Source organism: Carettochelys insculpta, chromosome 1 (assembly GCF_033958435.1).
Source record: "Carettochelys insculpta isolate YL-2023 chromosome 1, ASM3395843v1, whole genome shotgun sequence".
Lineage (NCBI taxonomy): Eukaryota > Metazoa > Chordata > Testudines > Carettochelyidae > Carettochelys > Carettochelys insculpta.
Window position 1 is genome coordinate 23,771,811 of NC_134137.1, and position 22,793 is coordinate 23,794,603.

The 22,793-nt window shown below is 44.5% G+C and overlaps 1 protein-coding gene across 5 annotated transcripts in view; it reads right to left on the minus strand.

Moving 5' to 3' along the window:
- LOC142006876 (ras-related protein Rab-30) overlaps positions 1-22,793 on the minus strand; it is a 182,062-nt gene that overhangs the window by 5,396 nt on the left and 153,873 nt on the right. For 4 of the 5 annotated variants that reach the window (XM_074983393.1, XM_074983398.1, XM_074983404.1 and 1 more), the window contains 6 exons: positions 21,413-21,514; positions 20,809-20,990; positions 17,647-17,804; positions 15,555-15,727; positions 9,789-9,953; positions 8,550-8,737 (listed from right to left, as the gene is read on the minus strand). In XM_074983393.1, coding sequence (XP_074839494.1) covers positions 8,550-8,737; positions 9,789-9,953; positions 15,555-15,727; positions 17,647-17,804; positions 20,809-20,990; positions 21,413-21,514 — 968 coding nt within the window. Of the gene's footprint in view, positions 1-8,549; positions 8,738-9,788; positions 9,954-15,554; positions 15,728-17,646; positions 17,805-20,808; positions 20,991-21,412; positions 21,515-22,039; positions 22,769-22,793 lie in introns of those variants that run through there. The other variant, XM_074983415.1, reaches the window with a different exon arrangement.

A 22,793-nucleotide genomic window follows, 5' to 3' on the forward strand; every position in this document is an offset into this window, starting at 1 on the left:
TCCTTACCCAGACACTCCTATTTAAATCAGGGAAACTCCTGCAAAGTAAATTATAGCCCTGGGCCCTTTTATTTTATTTAGCATGCACGTTTTAAGCTCAATCTTTCAGTTACTTCTCCTAGGACACAGAAGACATTTATGATTATGCAGCTAGAAAAACATTAGGCTGCACCCCACGATGTTGCTTGGATGGCACAGACACACTAAGTTCTATTCTATGCCAAAGCTGGTATGTCACAGGATCAGACACCTACGAGAGACAGGTGCCTGTTCACGTCATGTAGTCATCATGTTTCGTAAAAATGCAAAAACGTTTCTCTCTCTCCCCTTCCCCTCCCCACCCCCAACAACTTTTGAGCCTGAAAAAGCTCTTCTTCAGTGGAAAAATACAGACAGGCTTGCACCTCTCATTTCCAGAGCTCTTACTATGGCACAGGAGGAAAACAACATTCTGTATTTGCAAAACAAAAACACATCAAGAGAGCTGCACAATAAGCAAAATGCATTTGACTTAAAAGGTCACCTGAATCAGTCCAGTGCCATAGCAACAGTAGGTTGAGTTGCTTAGAGACCCAAAACGTACATGAACTCGGGTTTCTCAGTCCCACTCTTGTGGAAATTCAAGCATGCAGCAGGAAAACAACATTGCTCTGGCTTTCATAGGCGAGTCTGGCTGCCCCCCTCCCTTCAAAGTTCTAGCCAACCTGCCAAGTGACAGCACTGGCATCACCGAGTTCATTTGAGAAGCAATTTTCATTAGGGGCTTTATCCTGGCAGGTGTTGAGTGCATGGCTCCAGATCTACCAAGGCACTTACGCATGTGCTTAACTTTAAGCCTGCAAATAGTCCTGTTTACTTCAGTGCAGATTTAAAGTTAAGCTTGAGCGCTTTGCTGAGCATCTTGCAAGTAAAGACACTTGAGAATACAAGAGGATGAAGTCAAGCACACACTCCTTTTTAGCCAAGTGCAGTAATATTCAGGAGTCAGCCACTCCTCTCCATTCACTACATGGTTACAAATGCTTCCTGTGCGACAAAGTTCCAAAGCAAATCATGATCGACGAGGATCCTGGTGGGGCTTTGGAGGAGGAGGAGGAGGAAAGTCAAATTTCCAGTCTAAAGTTACTACTCCCACCTCCATCATTAGTGCTTTGTCCCCGACAACACTGCCCAGTGCAGACAGTACAAACAGAACTTCCTACAGGGCCCTGACCTGAAAGATTTAGCAAAAAAGCCACCTATTTTCTCAGATCAGGGCCATCTGTCTCCCTTACTCCCCCACCTCTACTAGGGACCAGAAGGAGCCTTCCTTGTCTGACATCACCCAACTCTCAAACTTGCCACTCTCAATAACTCTACAATCACACATGCTAATGGGATTCAACTGTGGTTTCAACCATGACGCAAGGTTTCCATGCCATACTAAGTGAACAGTTTCCAATAAGATTCTCTGGTATGAAAACCACTAGAGTGAAATAGTCACTGGATACCCCATGCTCAGAAAAATCAGAGTTGTAAGAAAGATGCACTTTCCCAGAAAGCCACACCACCACAGTGGCTGTGGTCTTGATGCTGCTCAGCAGCTCCAGAGAGTTGAATGGCAATGCTCCAAGGAGCTACAGAAGCCCTGCTGAGGATTCCTCTAAGTCAATACTAAGTAACATCCCAGCACGGTGCTTTACGACACTGGTGCTAATGAGAGTGCAGAAATCAAGACCGTTTTTGTTTCTCAGATATCTCAGGGTATTTTTGTGGCAGTAGAGACATCAGTTCCAGTATCCTGACCAAATTCCAACCTGAGTAATTACGTTCTGCCTGGAGAAAATCCATCCAACAGTTCCATTCCAATATAATATGCATCACTCACTGTCCTAAAACTGTTGTATGAGGAGTAGCTTTACAATTAAACAGATGTTGCATTTTACTCCCTATGGGGCTGCAACTCCATGGAGGGTTTAGGGATTATCTGTGGCCCTTCAGGATAAATGGGGAGATGTATATAGAATTTACAATATGTTTGTTCAAAGAGAAACCGCTCATCTTGTGGTCCAAAGCATTGTGTGTAAAATACATTTTTTCATTCATTTGCCTGCTTTCAAGCTTTTCTGGTGTCGAGTACCCTAAGTTGGCAAAAACACTTAAACATGCTTTACATGTTTGTTTGTTCATTCATCTGTCAATTTATAAAGCATATTTATATACTGTACAATTTTGTGGAATCATTAAGAACAAGCAACATTTTGCAAGAAGTAAATTAGATGTCTTCGGTTTCTTTTTATTATTTAAATAAAGTTTTCCTCCAAACCACAGTTTCACATTTTAGAGCAGATACCCTGTTGGGGAAGGAACAGCAAGAGATAAATTAGAGAAGAGCAGTAGGTCTTTGGAGCCAAGCAGACCAAAGTTACAGGCTGAAATCCAAAGAGAATAATCCCTGTTTCAAGACAGAACACCATACCTTTTAACACACACAGCTATTTACTAAGTTTCAAAGACTAATTCACACATTCATTTAAAGAACATACTTTTCAAAAGGAACTAGGCAATCACTACAGAGATTTGGAACTCCTCTAAGCATACAAGCTCCAAATATGTGGGAAATAAGTGTTTGTTAATTAAGACCCTAATATCTAAATGTATTAAATAGATCAGCTAATAAATTTGAAATTTACCTCACGTCGCAGCCACAAAAACAGTGATAACAGACCTTTAAAAATTAGTTAAAAATGTAAAGGTAGAAACAAGGAAGTAAACAGATTGACCAAACAGCAAGAACCACACAAAAAGAGAAGTTACTCACTGTAGTAACGGTGGTTCTTCGAGATATGTCCCCGTGGGTGCTCCACGTTAGGTGTCGGGCACGCCCCAGCGCTGCAGGTCGGATCTTTCCAGTAGTTTCTGCCGAACCGCACATGCGCCGGCGCACGCCGTTCCCTTGCGCACTCCTGGCCACGTGCGCAATCCGGTCCCCACCAGTTCCTTAACCAATTGCCTCGGATGCTCCTGCAAAACACTAAACAGAGATCCGAAGCGGGGAGGATGGGCGGGTAGTGGAGCACCCATGGTGACACATCTCGAAGAACCACCGTTACTACGGTGAGTAACTTCTCTTTCTTCTACGAGTGTCCCCGTGGGTACTCCACGTAAGGTGACTACCCAGCAGTAACCCAAGATAGGAGGTGGGAAATCGGATTATGTGCAGCTTGTCCCCGAGAGGACCGCTGTCAAGAGACGGGTATCCTCTTGGAATAACCTGTGAAGGGCGTAATGTTTGGCGAAGGTGTCATAGGATGACCAGGTCGCCGCTCTGCAAATGTCTTTTAGCGCAACGCCCTTGAAAAAGGCTGTTGATGCCGCCACCGCCCTAGTGGAGTGAGCCCTGGGCGAGGCCAGTAAAGGAGTCTTTTTGAGTTCGTAGCACATTTTTATGCAGGATACGATGTGCTTCGAGATTCTCTGCGAAGAGAGACCTTCTACTTTTGATTTGGGAGCGAGAGAGACTGGGAGTCTATCCGTCTTCTGGAAGGACTTGGTCCTGTCTATATAGAAAGCCAGCGCCCTCCTCATGTCCAGGAGGTGTAGGTGCGCCTCTTTGTTAGAGTTATGAGGCTTTGGATAAAACAAGGGTAAAACGATAGGCTCGTTAATATGAAACTCTGAAGAAACTTTGGGAACAAAGGCTGGATGCAGCCGTAAGGTTACCGCCTCCTTGGAAAATACTGTGCAGGGTGGTGTTGCCATAACTGCTGCAAGCTCACTCACCCTGTGAGCAGACGTGATTGTGAGAAAAAAGGTAGTCTTTATCGTAAGGAGACGGAGGGAAACCGTGGCTGAAGGTTCAAACGGTGGTCCCGTTAGCGCACTAAGCACCAGGTCCAAGCTCCACGAAGGTGGAAGCGGTTTCCAAGGGGGGTATAGGTTTACCAGCCCTTTGAGGAACCTGGTAACCATGGGATGGGCAAACACCGTGTGCCTTTCCTCTTCATGTCTGAAAGCCGAAATAGTGGCAAGGTGGACCTTTAACGAGGATAGGGAGAGTCCTCCTCTCTTGAGGTCCAGTAAATACTCTAATATTACAGGTATAGGCACAGCAAGGGGGGCTAACTGTTTGGTAGGACACCATGCAGTGAAGCGAGTCCATTTCTGCTAGTAGGTCTTCCTGGTGGAAGTCCTCCTGTTACTTCCTAGGACTTGTTGCACTTCCTCCGTACACGTGCTCTCTAGGGAGCTGAGCCATGGATTAACCATGCTTGTAGTCGTAGGCCTCGGGGGTGTGGATGCACTATGGACCCCTGAGCTTGCGTGAGCAGATCCGGCGCCACCGGGAGGGGCATCGGTGGATGGTCCGACATGCGCAGGAGTAAGGGGAACCATTGCTGTCGATCCCACGTTGGGACTACTAGGATCATTCGGGCTCCCTCTCTCCTGGCTTTCTGCAAGACTTTGTGGATAAGCACTGTGGGAGGAAATGCATAAAGCAGGGGGCCCCTCCACGAGATCGCGAATGCGTCCCCCAGGGACCCCAGTCCCAGTCTTTCCCTGGAGCAGTATTGTGGGCACTTCTTGTTGTGTTGAGTGGCAAACAGGTCTATCTGGGGAAAACCCCATGCGTGAAAGATCGGTCGTAGCAGATCAGAATGGATCTGCCACTCGTGCATGAGTGCGAAGCGCCTGCTCAGCTGGTCTGCCTTCACATTGTGAGCGCCTGGTAAGTACGAGCCTTTCAAGGTTATATTGTTGGCGATGCACCAGTTCCACAATCGGACTGCTTCCGCACATAAGGCACGGGACCGAGCTCCTCCTTGCCGATTTATATAAAACATGGTGGAGGTATTGTCTGTACTGACCCCGACTACTTTGCCTGGTATATGGTCTCGAAAGTGTCTGCAGGCATTGAACACTGCTCTGAGCTCCAGTATATTTATGTGCAGTGACTGTTGCGTGAAGGACCACAGTCCTTGCGTCACCTCTTTGCCCATGTGTGCTCCCCACCCTATGTGGGAGGCGTCTGTAGTGAGGAAAACCGATATTTGTGGTTGGTGAAAGGGCACCCCTGTTAGCATGTTCTTGGGGTTCACCCACCATTGCAGGAATCTGCGCACCTCTGTCGTGGGCAACACCACCCTGTGAACGGTGTGTGCTGCCGGTTTGTAGACGCTCGCCAGCCAGTGCTGCATGCTGCGCATGTGTAACCTGGCGTTTTGTACTACAAACGTCGCTGCTGCCATGTGGCCCAGCAGCTGTAAGCATGTCAGAACCGGCACCGTAGGGCTGAAGCTGATGACCTGCACGAGGGAACCGATGGCTCGAAAGCGTGTCTTTGGTAGATAAACCCTTGCCGTGATAGAATTTATACATGCCCCTATGAACTCTATGTCCTGTGTGGGGTCTATCTTTGATTTTGTCAGATTGATGACCAGGCCCAGTGAAGAGAACATGCCTGCTGTGACGCGTATCATGCAAAGTACCTCCTCCTTCGAGGCCCCTTTCAGTAGGCAGTCGTCCAGATATGGGAATATAAACGCCCCCTGTCTGTGCAGGTAGGCTGACACCACTGCCAAGGTCTTGGTGAAGACTCTGGGGGCCGAGAAGAGGTCGAACGGCAGAACCTTGTATTGAAAATGTTCTTTGCCTACCATAAACCGGAGAAAGCGTCCGTGAGCCGGGTGGATAGTTATGTGGAAATACGCGTCCTGTAAGTCGAGGGCTGCAAACCAATCTCCATCGTCCAGTGCCGTAAGTATAGAGGCGACTGTAATCATCCGAAAGCATTGCTTGCGCAGGTACCGGTTGAGGCCCCGAAGATCTAGGATGGGCCTCCAGCCTCCTGTCTTTTTCTCCGTGAGGAAATATCTGGAGTAGAACCCTTTCCCTCGAAGTTGCTCCGGCACTCTTTCCACTGCCCCTATGAGTATGAGATGGTCTACCTCCTGCTTGAGTCTCGCTTCGTGGGAGGCATCCTTTAGGTGGGGCCTGGGTGGAGGTCGTGGCGGTGGGAGCGACTGGAAGGGGATCGCGTACCCTGTGGCTATGATCTCCAGTACCCATTTGTGTGTGGTGATCCTTTGCCACTGGTCGTAGAATGGTCGGAGGCGATGGTGGAATAATAGCTTCGGATGACATTGCGCGATGGTAGTGATGGTGCAGCCCATGATCTGTGTGTCAAACTTGTGGCCTTTGGCCCTGCCCCGAGGATGCACGGCTCTGTTGGGAACGTCACCTGGGAGTTCTGTCTTGCTGGTGCTGTTGATGTCACCCTTGCTCGTAACCCCTGTGGTACTGGGGACGTTGTGGTTGATACTGGTACAGTCTTTGCTGAGGGTAATACTTTTTCTTCCTGTATGGAGGGGTGTAAATCCCCAAGGTCCTAAGAGTAGCTCTTGAATCTTTACTGGAATGAAGGACCGAGTCGGTTGATTCAGTAAACAGCTTCTGCGTGTCAAAGGGGAGATCGACAATCTTCGCCTGCAAACCCCTCGGGATACCCGATGTTTGGAGCCAGGACTCCCTGCGCATGACCACTGCCGTAGCTGTTGAGCGTGCTGCCGCATCCACTACGTCTAGGGCGATCTGAACTCCCGTCCTCGAGGCTGCGTAGCCTTCCTGCACGATGGCCTTGAGCACCGGCTTCTTGTCCTCTGGAAGCGAGTCCATGAGGGAAGTCAGCCTGGAGTAGTTGTCAAAATTATGGTTTGCTAGATGCGCTGCGTAATTCGCCATTCTCAACAACAGTAGGGTAGAGGAGGAGTAGACCTTTCTGCCGAACAACTCTAGTTTCTTGGCGTCTTTGTCTGTTCCCCCTGTCTTGAACTGAGAAGTTCTCAACCTCTGTTGAGACTATTCCACCACCAGAGAATTTGGTTGCAGGTGGCTGAACAGGAACTCCATGCCCTTTGCCGGGACGAAGTATTTCTTGTCTGCTCTCTTGTTTATAGGCGGAATGGATGCAGGGGTCTGCCATATCGTGGTGGCGGACTCCATGATTGCTTCGTCGAGTGGTATAGCTATTTTGGAGGAGGCAGGAGGTCTCAGGTTTTTAAGGAGCTTTACTCCTTCCTCCTTTTTTTGGAAAACAATAACAAGCTAACAATCTAAAAGACTGAGAAAGAAACTCTAAAACACTTTAAGAACGTTAAATACGCTGACTCTGGCCGTAGCCTGAGTGGATTCCGTCTGCAGCCGATGGCGGTTAAAGAGGAACTGGCGGGGACCGGATCGCGGACGTGGCCGGGAGTGCGCAAGGGAGCGGCGCGCGCCGGCGCATGCGCGGTCCGGCAGAAACTGCTGGAAAGATCTGACCTGCGGCGCCGGGGCGAGCCCGACACCTAACGTGGAGCATCCATGGGGACACTCGTAGAAGACCTGTTTATTCAGCTTAAGGAATTGTTTGGTTGTGATTAATGCTCATGAGGGTGTTTTGGAAGGATGCACAATTCTCAGTGGTGTGCTGAATCAGAAGGCAGCTTGAATCCCTATCAGAGTTCCTAGCTTTCTCTCTTTCAAAAATAAGGGGTGGAAGAAATCTAGAAAGCTGCTTGAGAACCAAATGATTAATAGTCATTTGCTGAAAGCGTTGTCTCATGTTAGGAAACAAGGGCAAGTTTGTGGGTTTGGTTTGTGTTTCCAGTACAAATTTATACTCCCCTAACTTTCTTATTAAAAGAAGAATCCATTCCCCATGTTATGGAGACTATGAGATGGGCTGTACAAGATTAGGCTACTGATTTCTATACTGAGGAGAGGTAGACCAGGAAAGAGGCAGGAGGCCCCCAGAAAGGGCCTGAGAATGAAACTGGTTGCAGGAGCCCGGAAGAAGACATAGGAGACAGACAGAAGTGCAGGAAACCCAGGGAAGGGGTAGCGTGACAGACATTAACAGAGCTGGCAGGCAGAGCCCAGGGGCTCCAGTACTCCTAGAGTACTCCAAAAAGGGGTGTGTGAAGTTGGGTGACCAAGATCTCAGAGAAAATTGAGACAGAATCCTTGGGCAAGAGACGAGAGGGCTTGAGACACGAGCCAAATGCTGGCTTCCATTTTCAGAGCCCAAAATTAATGCTTTCAAAAGTGGGTGGATGGCAGCTCCCTTGCACCTCTGCAGGTGAGGGAGGAAAGGTTGCTCCAGCCCACATCAGAGGCTGGAGACTAAAGGGTGACAGATTGGACAAAAGACTCCTTGTGGTCAAGTTTGTGTTTGAGACTTTCAGAAGGGTGGTACACCATTTTAGTGGAGAACTAGATGGCCTTGTTGTCCTGGGAAACTATGGCAAAGACCACATTTACAAACAGGGAGACAGAAGCATTTCCTAAGCCACATTCCACAAACCCATAAGCAAAATTCATCATTTGGAAGTTGCTCTAACTACTTTCAACTATAGCACAAGCCCTGAGGACAAAATTGGGAAGTGCTGGGTGCTCCTGGCTATGGCTACACATTAGGTGAAACAAAAAGTGATAGAGGCTTGTGATTCAGTACTCAGCCCCAGATTCTATCCTCGACCACAACCCCTTTTGGTGGAGGGTGATCGTTACAGAAGCTGAAGTAAGCTCACCTGAACACGATGTTACTGTGTGAAATGATGTTCTTCCCACCATACACAGATACAATCCAGGAAGGGCGAGGTCTCACTTTCCACAGTTTGAAACATTCTTCAGAGAACTCCTGGAAGTTCCACTTCCTAGGCTCAAACATGTCATTGACACCATCTGTGCACATGGGCATCACCATTTCTGTGCAAGCCTGGTGGCAGAGCAGGACAATGTAATATAGTTTACCAGTGCCTCTGTAGAACACTTTAAGTACACTAGTTGTGGCTATAGCTGCACTGGAAAGGAGGGCTCCTTTCAGTGCCTTACATAATGCAATAGATATTTGCTCCATATTAAAATGCAGGTGCTGAGCCACAAGCTGCCTGCCTTTCCCATACCAGTTGTCCTATTGACCTCAATATTATTAGCTAGAACACACTAGGAGTGGCTCTAGTTGAATAAACCAGACTCATTTTACTATAGTAGATTTATGTGGACTTAAATTAGTTTTTTGCTTCAACTTAATGGTAGATTTCTAATAAAAAATGTCAGTTTGACTCTTAATTGGTCAAACACTCAAGAGCTCCAGGTTCTATCCCCCACTATGCTAACTTCTTGCAATGTGACTTTGTACAAGTCACTTCCCCTCTACGTACCTCAGGTTCCCCACCTATAGAATGGGGATAATGGGACTGACATTCCATTGTCAAGTGCTTTATGTCCTAAAGCAAAAGAGCACTGTAAACTTTCATTATTGTAATTCTTGAAGATTTTCCCTATTTCACAACTGCAGATCACCAGAACTTGAATAATATGTCACTATACAAAAGTTTCATCCTTTTCACCACCATACATACCAGCTCAAGATAGACATTCAGGTTCTGTTAATCAGTTTCAAAGATGAAGACTGAAATAATGTTTTAAGATCACAGTCTAATTCACACAGATCATCAAACTCCTTTGTTGGAAGGCTAGGCCAGCAAGCTGGGAAAGCCAGCACTGTGCACAAAAGCTCATCATAATCCCTTGATGGATTTCTATTGAGTTCTGAGCCAGCCTGATTTTGAAAAAATGAAGTTTGACACTCAGCTGGTGCAAACGGGCACAGCTGGCGTTGAGCTCTCAGTGGAGGTATGCCAATTTACATCAACCAAGGACCTAGACCCCTGTATTAATACAAGTTAAAAGATTCTGACAGCATGAATTGAGAATAGGCAGTAGCCTTGGTACTTTGGAAATTATGGAAAGGTTTTTGTGTATACCTGATAGTACCAGCCTGTCAGGCCAAGATTTCTTGTGGCACTCTGAGATGTGTTAAGGCACGATGCAGCTCCTGTGTAGTTGTAGTAGATATTTGCTGCCTGGAAAACATTCTGTAGCAATAATTTGTCTGACAGTTTGGGATTCTTCAAGAACTTGCAAACTACCTATAGCAAGAGAAAGGAGAAATGTCTCTAATGAGGCCCTGGACACAAATTGACCAACCCTGGGAACAAGTAGGGTAAGGAATATTCCTTTCTTTTGAAAGTTTTGTCATTCTGAACAACAGCATTTCTTGAATGCTTCTTTTATTTGATGGCATATATTATACAGACAGACAATTATCTTAAATCAGAAAAAAAAAAATCTATAAAAATACATGTACCATTTATCGGAGTTAATTTTGCTGTTTGTACAATTGAAATAAAAATCAGGACATTCAAAATGTCATGTTCTATTTTAATATTGCATTTGAAGTTTTTGCATCCAATTTCTTGCTTTATTAAAAATAGCTTATGTTTTATAACAAGATAGCAGAGTTAATAAATAATTTGGGATTCCTATGGAATAAAAATAAGTCTCAAAAATATAAGTTTATTACATTTAGCGTTATGGGACTCTAATCCATGGCTAGGGCTTCTAGATACACCACAATTTTTTAAGAAAAAAAAAGCCAAACTGGGAAGTTTCTCATTTTTAAAGCGATACCATTTTAATCACTCTGGCAGTGATTAAAACTTTTGCAGTTTTCTTATTTCTTTGGTTCTGGAAAACATCTTGGACTGATGCACTGTGCTACTGAAGAATTAAATCAAGGCTGGGTTTGTTTTGTAGCTTAGGTATAAATCTTGTGCTACATTACACCGTGATCTGCCTCCACACAGACTGCCCCACTTCTCAAACAGATATGGCATGTGGCAGCTGACTCCTAAGCATAGCTCCCTTCTTGCCTCCTGCTCTGTAGAGTGCTCTCCATAGGTCTGGTACCTCTGTGAGGAAGGGCAGAGACTGAGCATCCCAAGGGCAAGTATGGGGAGGGATAGGGCACACCCTTCAGACCCCAACCTCCAAACCTGTCCTCATTTGGGTGGCCATGGGAAGCATAGTTAGTGCAGCTTCTGCCAGGGACTGCAGGAATGGACCAGGAATCTGAAGTAGTGTCTGTACAGGGAGATCTGGCCATCTGGAAGCCTCCCGTGGTGTTCGCATGTGGGGGCAGGCTCAATACCTCATTGTGGAAATGTGCATGTGCTGGAGGGAAAGTGCAGTGTGCAAATCTTGTCCATGAAAAAAATAATCTGGAAGAAACTGGGAGGGAATATTGGTGTAACTCTCCCTTTCTCTTAGCCTCTTTCCAGAGATTTATGGGGAGAGAGGTAGAGCACAGGTGTGCAATCACACTCCCTGAAAGATGCAGCGATAACTGCCCCTAAAGCTGAAGGGAGCTGTTGGTGCTCAGCACGTGGGTATAAACACACCGTAAGGATATGAAAACAAAACCAGTCCAGTAGTACTTTAAAGACTAACAAAATAATTTATTAGGTGATGAGCTTTTGTGGGACAGACCCACTTCTTCAGATCATAGCCACACCAGAACAGACTCAATATTTAAGGCACAGAGAACCAAAAAGAGTAATCAAGGTTGACAAATCAGAAAAATTATTACCAAGGCAAGCAAATCAGAGAGCAGAGAGGCAGAAGGAGTGGAGGGGGAGAAATCAAGAATTAGATAAAGCAAAGTATGTAAAAGAGCCCCTATAATGAGCTAGAAAATTGTCATCCCGGTTCAAACCACACGTTAATTTGTTGAATTTCAGAGTTCAGCAGCCTCTCCTTCCAAACGGCTGTGAAAATTCCTTTTCAGTAAAACACACACTTTCAGGTCATTAACAGAATGGCCCACTCCATTAAAGTGTTGGCTAACAGGCCTGGGAATCAGGAGAGTTTTTATGTCTGTTTTAAGCCCGTTAATTCTTTGTCTAAGAGAGTTTGAAGTCTGTCCAATATGAAAAGCATGTGGGCATCGTTGGCACATGATGGCATGTGTGATGTTAGTTGAGGAACATGAGAATGTGTCCATGATTCTGTGAATAACCTGGTTAGGTCCAGTGATGGTATCTCCAGAATAGATATGTGGACAAAGCTGGCAACAGGCCTTGTTGCAAAGAAAAGTTCCAAGATTGGTATTCCTGTGGTATGGACTGTGGCTGTCGATGAGGATTCTCATAAGGTTGGGAGGTTCTCTGTACCTTAAATATTGAGTCTGTTCTGGTATGGCTATGATCTGAAGAAGTGGGTCTGTCGCACAAAAGCTCATCACCTAATAAACTATTTTGTTAGTCTTTAAAGTACTACCTGGACTGCTTTTTTTGTTTTCGTAGTATATAGACTAGCACGGCTCTCTCACCGTTACAGTAAGGGTATGTGTGCCCCAGGAGGAAAGGCATGTTCTTGCTGCCTGTTAGCTAACAGAGCATCTAATGCACAGTCAAATCCTACTGAAAAAGCAGTTTTAGCACAAGTAGTTTTAGCACAAGTTAGTGGGTAAAAGTAGGGGTGATGGGGGACACGAGAGTTGTCTGTGACCGGCAAAGTCAGGCAGTTCATAGTTTTAACATGAACGAGCATGTGACAGTCAACCCCAGGCTGCCCCATAGCAGTTTTAACACAGTTAGCAGGCAAGGTAGAGGTTAACTCCCTGTTCATCACTAGGATTTTACCTTGTGTTTGCTAACAGAAAACAAGAATACATTTTTCCTCCTGGTAAAGGCCAGGCCTAAATATAAAAGTCACCAATTCTTCTGCTATCTATTACAGAATCACAGAGTCCTAGGGCTGGAAGTGACCTCAGGAGGTCATCTAGTCCAGCCCCCTGCTGCAAGCAGGATCAACCCCCACTAAGTCATCACAGCCAGGACCTTGTCAAGCTGGGATTTAAAAACCTCCAGGGATGGTGAATCCACCACCTCTCTAGGCAACACATTCCAATGTTTCACCACCCTCCTAGGGAAGTAGTTTTTCCTAATATCTAACCTACACCTCTCCCTCTGTAACTTCAGACCATTACTCCTTGTTCTGCCATCCGTCACCACTGAGAACAGTTTCTCACTCTCCTCTTTAGAGTCCCCCTTCAGGAAGTTGAAGGCTGCTACTAAATCACCCCTCAGTCTTCTCTTCTGTAAGCTAAACAAGCCCAAATCATAGAAACATAGAACAAAAAGACTCTGTGCCTTGGCTAGTTCCAGTGCTCAATGTGTACTAGGGCTTGCCAGGGCTGAGCCCCTGCAGTCACAGACTTGACAGTTCATAGCTTTGGCATTTCTAGGTTTGCTGCATTAGTTTTTTGGAAAATAAATAAATAAATAAATAAATAAACCTTAGAACCCCAGTACCACTGTCATTACAAAAGCAGCACAAGCTAGTTCACTATCCAGCTCTGCCCCTTCAGAATTTCCAGATCTGAAGAAGTGGGTCTGTCCCACAAAAGCTCACCACCTAATAAATCATTTTGTTAGTATTTAAAGTGCTACAGGACTGCTTTTTTGTTTTGCCCCTGAACAGTTAGAGGCTCATGTGTGCACGGCAGAAGGTGAGAATGAGTGTCTAAAGAGCTGCAGACAGCCCTAGTTCTGTACATCAAGCACAGGGGTGGAGGCTAAGAGACCAATCACTTCCCAGAGGACACCATTCACCCACATAAGAGAAAGGATTAAGCAACACACATTCAGCTACTGGAACAGATTTTCTTCCCCTAAACTCTCAATACCCTTCTCACCCTCAGTCAACTAATCATATTAGTTTTGTCATTCGAGCTTGCATTTGATAGATGGTATCTAAACAGCTTAAACCACCCAGAGAGGTCAAAGCCACAGGAAGTTCCAAGAGAAACACAAGGAAGGATTTTCTAGTTCACTCAAACCTCTGAGCTCCAGCTATCAGTCACATAAAGGAAATTCAGGGTTGGGAATGGGATGGTAAAATCTTTCCTTCAAGTTGTAGGTAGACAAGAGATTGAAATCAAACTGCTGGTATTTATGCTGATGGGAGATCTGCCAAGGACTAGTGAAATTCCACTCTGCCACCCTTTCCCACTTTTCTCTTCCACCAGTCGATGTTTACTTTTGTATGTGCTTCAGCTTTTGTTAAGAGGCCAGACCAAGTCAAGCCTACCTATGCACACAACACACAGTACAAGGGCATGATCAGAAAGTCACAATGGAGCACAATTCAGCAAATCTCTTACTTACATTCAGATTCTGCTTCACTTGATAACCTGGAGTAGTACTTGATGCTCAAAGCCACAGGACCATACATGGACCAGAGGACCAGCCAAAGACTTCTGCTTAGACCCTTAGGTGTCCCATTCAAATAAACTACACTACCTACATTAGCAAGAGTTTTCTAGCAAAATCAATCCCTTATATGCCACATAAAACCAAGCCTGCTGACTAAAGGAGAGCAATAGTTTTTCTGTTCAGATTTTTGGTTTAATGGAGGATAACACTGGTATTAACTTATTTTACCTACTATACATTGTTGGTAATATACAGTAGCTTTAAGTGACTCTGAGGAATTCACTGGGAAGGTGGCAGAGTAGAGGCAAGACCAAGAAGTGGCTCAGAGGCAAGGAGCATTCCAAATAAGTAGGGCTAGCAAATGAGGAAGAGGACGTGGAGAACTGCAGGCAGGCAGGTTAGAACACAGCTGCAAAAAAACAAACAAACAATCTAGTGCCAGCATTTTGGGTCTCAGAAGACCAGAGAAATATGGAAAAATCGTAAGACGGAAAGGCCACAGCTGAGATCACAGGAGAAGAAGGTGGGAGGAGAGGCAAAAGGATGTAAAGAAGAAAATGTGACCTTCCAGCAAAGCGCGTGAAAAAGGAAAAAGAATGTTTTGGGCGGAGGAATGGCTTTACAGATCCAACATAAGTAACAATGAATTAAAATTTATTTTTGACATTAAAAAAAAAAAAAGCAGCTGTGACTCCCATATACAAAGTGCAATTTTTACTTGACCACTTGCCAAAGCAAACCAGGTTTAAGGAGAGCAAAAGTAGAACAAGGACGAATTAGATGTCAGGCTAGCTGACTGTGGAATTCCCTTTCCTGACTGTCAAAAGAAAAGGATAGCATGGCCAACCAAAAGCCAGAGACATGCATTGAAGACTAGATGCTGACTGACTTTGATAAATCTATTATACGACAGGAGAAAACAACAGCAGCAACCTGTTAAATATGTAACCTTTTTGTACTCAAAATTGCATAATTATAAACCAGGTAGCCAACATACTTTGCTGGGTCTTGGGCAAGGTGGGTAGGGGCTGGCCCATGAGCTAGCCTTCCACAGTCAGTCTTTCCACACATACTGCCCAGGGCTCCAGAGGTGATTTAAAAGGCCCAGGGTTCCAGCCCTGCCATTTCCACTGTAGCAGCAGCAGTCCTGGGACTTTTTAATCACCAGGCTTTGGGGCAGTTGCTATCTACACCTGCCAAATCAGCAGGCCTACCTCTAAATAAGGAAAGCTGTGAGATTTGGTAAAAACAAAACAGCCACTGATTTGATTAAAATAGTATATCCCCTGAGACAACCTATTATTTCACCATGTCAGTGAGCAGCCTCCACACTCTCTCAGAGTTGATGGTGTTCCAGTTGCAGGATTAGCTCCTAGATCCAGTGGATTTTCTTAATTTTTTAAAACCAACAAGCTGCAATAAATCAGCTTTTCCCAACCTAAATCTGAACCAGTTCTGCTGACACTCACTTACCTGAACAGGCCAAGCTGGCAGGGGCTGCAAGAAGTCAGCTTTATATGGATAGTTCACCATTGCCAAATTTACCCACATGTCACTTAACCAAGATTTCAACACAGCAACATCTTGCTTGGTTTTTAAGGGGCTGCATAAGCGAAATGCACTGGAAAGCCACTTCAAACCTTCAACTAAACAAGAAGACGAGCAGATTAGTGCTTCGTGTCACTGGAGTCCCATAGCATAAAAAGTATGGATGGTGAGGCTCTGAAACATGCTACAGTTTGCTTCCCTCCTAATGCATAATTAAGCTAGGGTAGTTTCTTCGTGTTTGCACAAGGATTCCTGAGAGCCAAATCTGGTCCACAGAGCATTTCAGAGAATGGATAACTCGGGGGTATGGGAATAGTGCATACTTAGCACATTAAGTAAATGTAAATCTGGCTGGTGTTTGGAAAACCTGGTGTCTGACATACTAATATAGTGAACACCACAGATCCAGCCTTTCTTTTCTGAAAGAAAGCATCAATCTCACTGGCTGATGTATGACAGCCATCACTAGGTAACTCAAAGGACTCTGCTTAGCCTTCTGTCCCTTGTTTTGCCTGGTTAAGGATTGCACTGAAAGTTTCCCATTTCTAACACTAGTTATCTCTAGTGCGGTCCTGAACTAGAACAGCTAAATAAATGAAAAAAAAAATCCCTCTTATAAGAATGCAATCCCATTTGCGCTCCCCAAAATGATAACTCGTGCAAGGGTCAATTAAGATTTTCCCTTCCTCCTTTCCTGTTTATTGTGAGGCTAGTTTTAAAACTAAACCAAATGGACTAGCTGCAATATTACCCTTCCCTTCCTTTTCGGTTCACCTTTTCTTATGAAAATAAGGATGTTGCCTTCCTTCCCAGTTTGCACCGGGCTGGAAAGTGACAGGCTGTTTCTAAACAGGTCACTTCCTTTGGAAGTGGCATGCTAATACAAGGAGTGAAAGATGCTAATGAGGCACAGTTGCAAATTCCCTGCACCTCATTAGCATAATGTCACTTGATTTGGAGTCCGGAAGACTATTCTTCCGGACTCCAAAACACCGTGTAGAAGCGCAGCCCTGGGTGGGGGGGGCTTCCGGAAGGAAGTCCTCCTTCCGGAGGCCCCTTCTTCCAAAAAAAATTTTCGGGAGGAAGGGGCCTCTGGATGAAGGACTTCCTTCCAGAAGCCCCCCCCAGGGGCCGCGCTTCTACACGGTGTTTTGGAGTCCGGAAGAACGGTCTTCTGGACTTCAAATCACGCAACGTTATGCTAATGAGGCACGGGAAATTTGCAACTGTGCCTGTACTAGCATGCCATTTCCAAAGGAAGTGGCCTGTGTAGAAATGGCCACTGAGATTCCTTAAGTTCTGATCTAGATCCTAACTCCAGATCTGAATTTTGCTTGTGGTCAGGAAGATTTGGACCTTTATTTTAAACCTTTTTACAGAACTTGCACGAACCATAGGCTGTGCCATCAGAAAGATCTATTTTTAAGTTAAGTTATCTTTCCCTTTTTGAAAAGGTTGATACCTGGAGACCGATACTGCATTCTTGTGGTCGCTGACCTCTTTTACCCATTCCCAATAGAGGAAATGGTTTACCTCTCTAGGGCTACGCTAATGTCTGCTATTTTCAGTAACTTTTAAAAGACATCATTATTTACTTTGAAAAACTAGCTACAGTACTGAGTATGCGAATGTATCATGGACTATGTCAAACCATTGCCAGGTATGGTCCTGGCAAACAAGGTAGACAAAGCTAGAACTCAAGCAGTGTGGAAACCTGTTTTTGGTTGTTTATTTTAATAAATGTCTCCTGTTTTCATGTAATCAGACAGCATCTTCTACCAGTGTCTGATTATACCTTCAAAGTCAACTCTAAGTTGTCTCATTTAAAAAGATATTTTTTAACATAAAAGCTAGTTCATAACAGCTGATGAAGGCTATGTTAAAAATGACTGAAACACATGAGACTCTCATGCTTAGTGCAATTTCAAAATTTACAATGATTCTCTTTAGATAAACTGCTTGAACTTTGTGAACTTTCAAAATGCATAGTTCTGGAAAGGTCTTGCCAACTTCCTACCTGTGGAAGAGATGCGATTAATGGCCCCCCAGGAATTCAGGATGCTTTCTGAACAGAGCGGTCCACTCTTTTTGAAATCATTTGTCACTATACTGTAGAAAATGCCACAAGGTACCAAATCCTCAAACTGCCAGATTGGGGCAGAGGCTGCAAGCGCTCTATGGACAGAGAGAGAACAACACGAGACTTTGGGGAAACGTGCACCTAACACATGGGTAGGGAACCTTTTTGGGGACAGGAGGCACTGACCCACAGAAAATAAAGCAGCTGGGGGCCACATTTAAAAAACCCAACCCCTGACACAGACACTTCACTCCCCTCACAGGTTCAGGGATCAGTGTGTGGGAGATGCCTGCTGGGGAGCAGGTGTGGGCCTGGAAAGGAGAGTGCCTGAGCAGCCTGTGGGTGAGTGCTTGGTAGCTGGGTAGAAGGGAGGGTGCAGGAGTGGGCTGGAGACGGCAGTGGGTGTGGGGGGATGGCGGTAAAGAAGCAGGCTAGAGGTGAAGGATCTGGGCATTTACCTTTGCACACTACTTCCTTCCCCAGCTGCAGAATGGCAGCAGAGAGAAAAGCACCGTGGAGAGGCTCTTCTCCTGGATCCCAGGCACCAACTCCCACTGCTCTAATTGGTTGGAATTCCAGGCAATCAGAGTGGCAGGGACAGAGGACAGCATCCAGCAAGCACTATGCTGCCGTTCTCCCAGCCAGGGGAAGAGTGGAGGAGCAGTGGCAAAGGGACAGGCGGCAACAGAGCCATTTCCTGCCACTGCCAGACAGAGTTCATGGGCCAGCCCCAGCCCCAGCTTGCCTGATTCATCCCACAAGGCATGAGGCTCCCCATTCTGCTGCATACTGGATGCTGTGGAGGGGTCCAGATCTTGACCCTGAGCCAGTGGTTCACCGCCCCAATCTAGCGCCTCTAAAAATAATCAGTCTCTGTCCTTATGGCAATACTGTCTTCACAGCTGCTCTCTTCTCATTAAAAGCAGCTAGAAAGAGGGGTTTATAATCCATCTGTGACATGCTAAGATTGACATGAACAATACATACATTTTCAAAAATACTCCAAAAGGTGGAGCGCAAAACAAGTGCAAGTTTAGCCAAGTCAGATGCTAGTTCAGAGACTTCTTTTTTAAAAAAAGAACTGCAGGCTCTTAATCCACCTTTATACTTATTCGGACAGTAGTGACAGGTGAACTCAACTGAGATGAGGCCTGCTGCGCACGCACACATGCACGCACACACAGTCTGTGGCCCAAAGACCTTACCATCTAAATAAACAAGGCATGCAAAGGGTGGAAGAATTATCATCCTTGCTCTAAAGATGGGAATCTGGGACAGAGAAGGCTTAGGTGACTTGCCCAAGGTTACAAAGAATGTCTGCTGTGAAACTGAACCTAGCACTCCTAAGTCTCTGACCAGTGCCATAATCACAACACAATTTTTTGCCAACAGCTACACTACAATCCTATATATGGCTTGATACAATACAAACAGCAGTGAGTGCCTAGGCCATAAAAGCCAAAGAAGGTTATGGATGCTGGCTCTGTGGCAGGGAAGCCTAAGACACTACAAGGCAAAGTCACTAAAACAACCTTCCAATGATGAGCTGTGATACTGTCCAAGGAAAGAGCATCCAGTAATCATCTCTTGAGACAGCTGGTCAGTCTGCTTGCTGAAACAAAGGCTAAGGTATTTACTAATAACTCTACAGACTCCCTTGCGTGTTTGCTGGAGGGTGGCTCGGGCATTTGGAAGGCAGACAGAGGAGCTTATCTTACTTCTAGACACCAAGAGGAGAGTGCTTGATCACAATTGCATTGCTGGAAAACCTTTCACTATCACACTAGACTTTATCCCAGAGACTCTTTTCCTTCATGATGAGAAGAGAGAGATAAAGAGCCCAGAAAGCCTCTTTGTTCTTCTCCCTACCAGACCTTCATAAGACAGAGCCAAGTGTCCCAAACTTGGCCCATCCTTTATGAAGTTTCTTCCTAGATAACCTACATAGAAGAGTTTGTCTACACTTTAAGCTTTCAGGTGTGAGGATATAGACATACTTGTTGCAGCATATGTAGTTAAGTAACAAAACAAAAAAAACAGACATTGTCAAACATATTGCTATTGGTCAGATAATCTTTCAGTAAGATTTTCTGGTTATACCAAAATTGCCAGTAACTTTTTTCATTTTGTTAATGAAATTTAAAAAGTTACCTCATCCCAGAGAGGAACAAAAAATCTTATCATAGACCAATTGTTCACTTTTTTACTGCGTGCAACTTGTAAAGACAATGGAGCCTGAAAACACTAGGAGACTCAAAATGTTAATTGTTTAAAAATGGATAATTTAAGAAATAACTCACTGACAAGTTTACTTAAAAATCCTCAGAGAAAAAGTCAACACTACCTGAGAGCTTTCATATGTGTTGCCTTTGTCAAATCTTTGGAATCTCCTGGAGGAACAGAGACACCAACACTGAGGTACTCAAGCAGGCCAGTATACCACACATGCAATTACTTCTCAAAACAGATGTTTTTGCTGGCCAGGGCATGCATGCCGAATGAATGATGGGTGCACCCCAGAGAGCATCCTCTATGGTGAGCTTGCAGCTGGAAAAAACCCAAAAGGATGCCAAGATCACCCTCAGGACCTCAGCTGTTGAAAAGAAGAGTTTTGGGGCCTCTTGTATTAGAAGAGGAAGCTGTCCGGTTGAACAGAGAAGAAAGGAGTTTCCAGAAGATAGGTGAGTCAAAACATCATCAACTTTGTGACAGATACAACAGAGATTCTCTCTCTCAAGCAGATCTCTTCAACTTCAGCCATGGCAGCCATAAAATCAACTCAGTAAATTCTTTGCCGCTCAGTGGCTCATACTCATGATCCCTGCAACTGAAGGATGCCTATTACTACCAACTAGCAGACTCTGTTCTGTAAATTTGAGAAGAGATAGTTTAGTCTTCATCCAGAAATAAATAAGTTGAATCCCTGTTGTAGATGAAAAATTTTGCCCGGTGTTAACTGAGACGTCAAGGGTGACTATTCATATCTATAAATGCAAATTATAAACGAAACGTATCACATCTTCCTAATCATCCCTCTAGTTTCATGTCATTTTCACGTGCCGTTACTGATCTGAGTTTAAGCACAGCAGCTCCACTCACCCAACCACCATATGAGGGTATTTCATTCTAAACCAGGCTGCAAGCATCCCGCCATAGGATCCCCCTATGGCAATCACGGGAGCATTTTGAGCTCCTGGGATTGTCTCCTTTAGGTGCTGAATTAGTTTTGCAAAGTCTGCCAACGCTTGTTCCGATGTCAGGTAATTCAGATGTTTGGAATCCTGAAACAAGAAGACATTATGTAGCATGGGACACATTTTCGAACACCAATCTTTGTCCTTCCATTAGTGATTTGTGAGTGGCTGAGGTCCACATCAGAGTAGCTGCATTTGGGTAACAGGTGAATTCATCTCTACAAGTGTAACTTGTAATTCTGGAAACCCTTAGATACTTTTGAATGCTCCTAAATTGAATCAATAGGTTGTAGAAAAGGCGACAGTCCTGCCACAAAATACTAGTAAACATGGAACCAAACGCTCGTCACCTTACTTATGCATGTAATAAGTACGTAGGCAATTCAGATACTTGCAAGAGTCAAGCCATGAGGATTTACACTAGCATAGAAAATTTAAGGAGAAAGGAAACAGAGAATTCTCAAAAGCCTTGAAACCAGTTGGTAATAAGAGTAGGAAAAGACACTTACGCTGTAAGACTTATTTCCAAAGGGCAAGGATTCTCCATAGTATCGGTGTTCAGCAAATACTAACATGGCATTAAGCTCTTCTGCTACATCCCACATAAAGCCCTGCGGGCAGAAGAGAGGTGTTTAAAACAATGAACAGACAGTGAGTTATTATGCACTTTCATTTAAACAGAATAGCAAAAGTATAGAGGACCAGACAAGTATAAAATGTAATGGAGCTTTAGTAAATCACTGAAAATATACATAGGGCCAAAGCACTGCAAGGGGTAATGTAAAGAGAAAATATGAGGTGAGGGAGAGTGCTCACACCATTCCTGTAGTAGAGTCAATGCAGGCAATGTGGCCATATGTGCCGTAGCAAAAAGGTACCTGGCTCCTGAGAAATCTAGACACTTCAGGATTATGACAAAGCTACAGTTGACATGAATTTCATTTCACAAACAATCGATCTCTAACTAGAGGTTTGGATTTTGGTTTTAACTGATAAACAAAAACAAAACAAAAACATAATGAAACATCCCTGATCTATATAATCCCCTGAAATCAGTGTTCATCCAGGAAACACCCAAATACTGGAACTGGTTACTTGTATCCAGTGACTTGTCTACATGGAACAGTAATGCATACCTTTGCAGGGGCAGGGTGATTTCTAAAGCATGGTCACATGTTGTGCATTAATTGGTCCATGTAGTCCCTGGTGCTTCATGCTAAAACATATACTACTATGATGAATAATGTTTATATTACAGTTCATACAAAGGGAAAAAAAGACTCGAGTCTTACCTTCCCATTTTTTGGACATCTATGTAAAACACAAAAAGTCGTTAAAAAACCAATAGATCTGCTTATAATCTACATAATAATATTCTTAGAATGTTATTGTGCGTGTCAGTCTGAAATCAGTGATGATGTGATGGAAACAGCTACAAACACAGCTGAAAGCTCTTTTTGTTCAGAATACCTCTGGGTTCTTTCACCATTGGTATTTGTAGTCTGTTACCGTCCCATTTTTAAAGTTCTCAGTCATTTTGACCTGAGAAATTACACCCATGTGGCAACAAGCCATGTATCTATGCCACAGTGACAGTCCTGCACATTGTGATAATAGAGTTAACTCAACACCAGCCTAATTCTAAAGCTAATTTACATGCAAAAATGTCATTGGTTGTATGAGTGCTCTGATGGTGTACTGTCTGGCCCAACTATCATGTCTGTGTGATAGCACAAATGTTCAGTTACTATTATGTTTAATAGACTTTAACATCAACTTCATATCAGAACACCTCAAAAGGAATAATCCATCCAGCCTCAAGTCCTCTGCACAGAAGGAGAATATTATAAACTCCATTTTCCAGATGAAAAATCTGAAAGAGAAGTTACT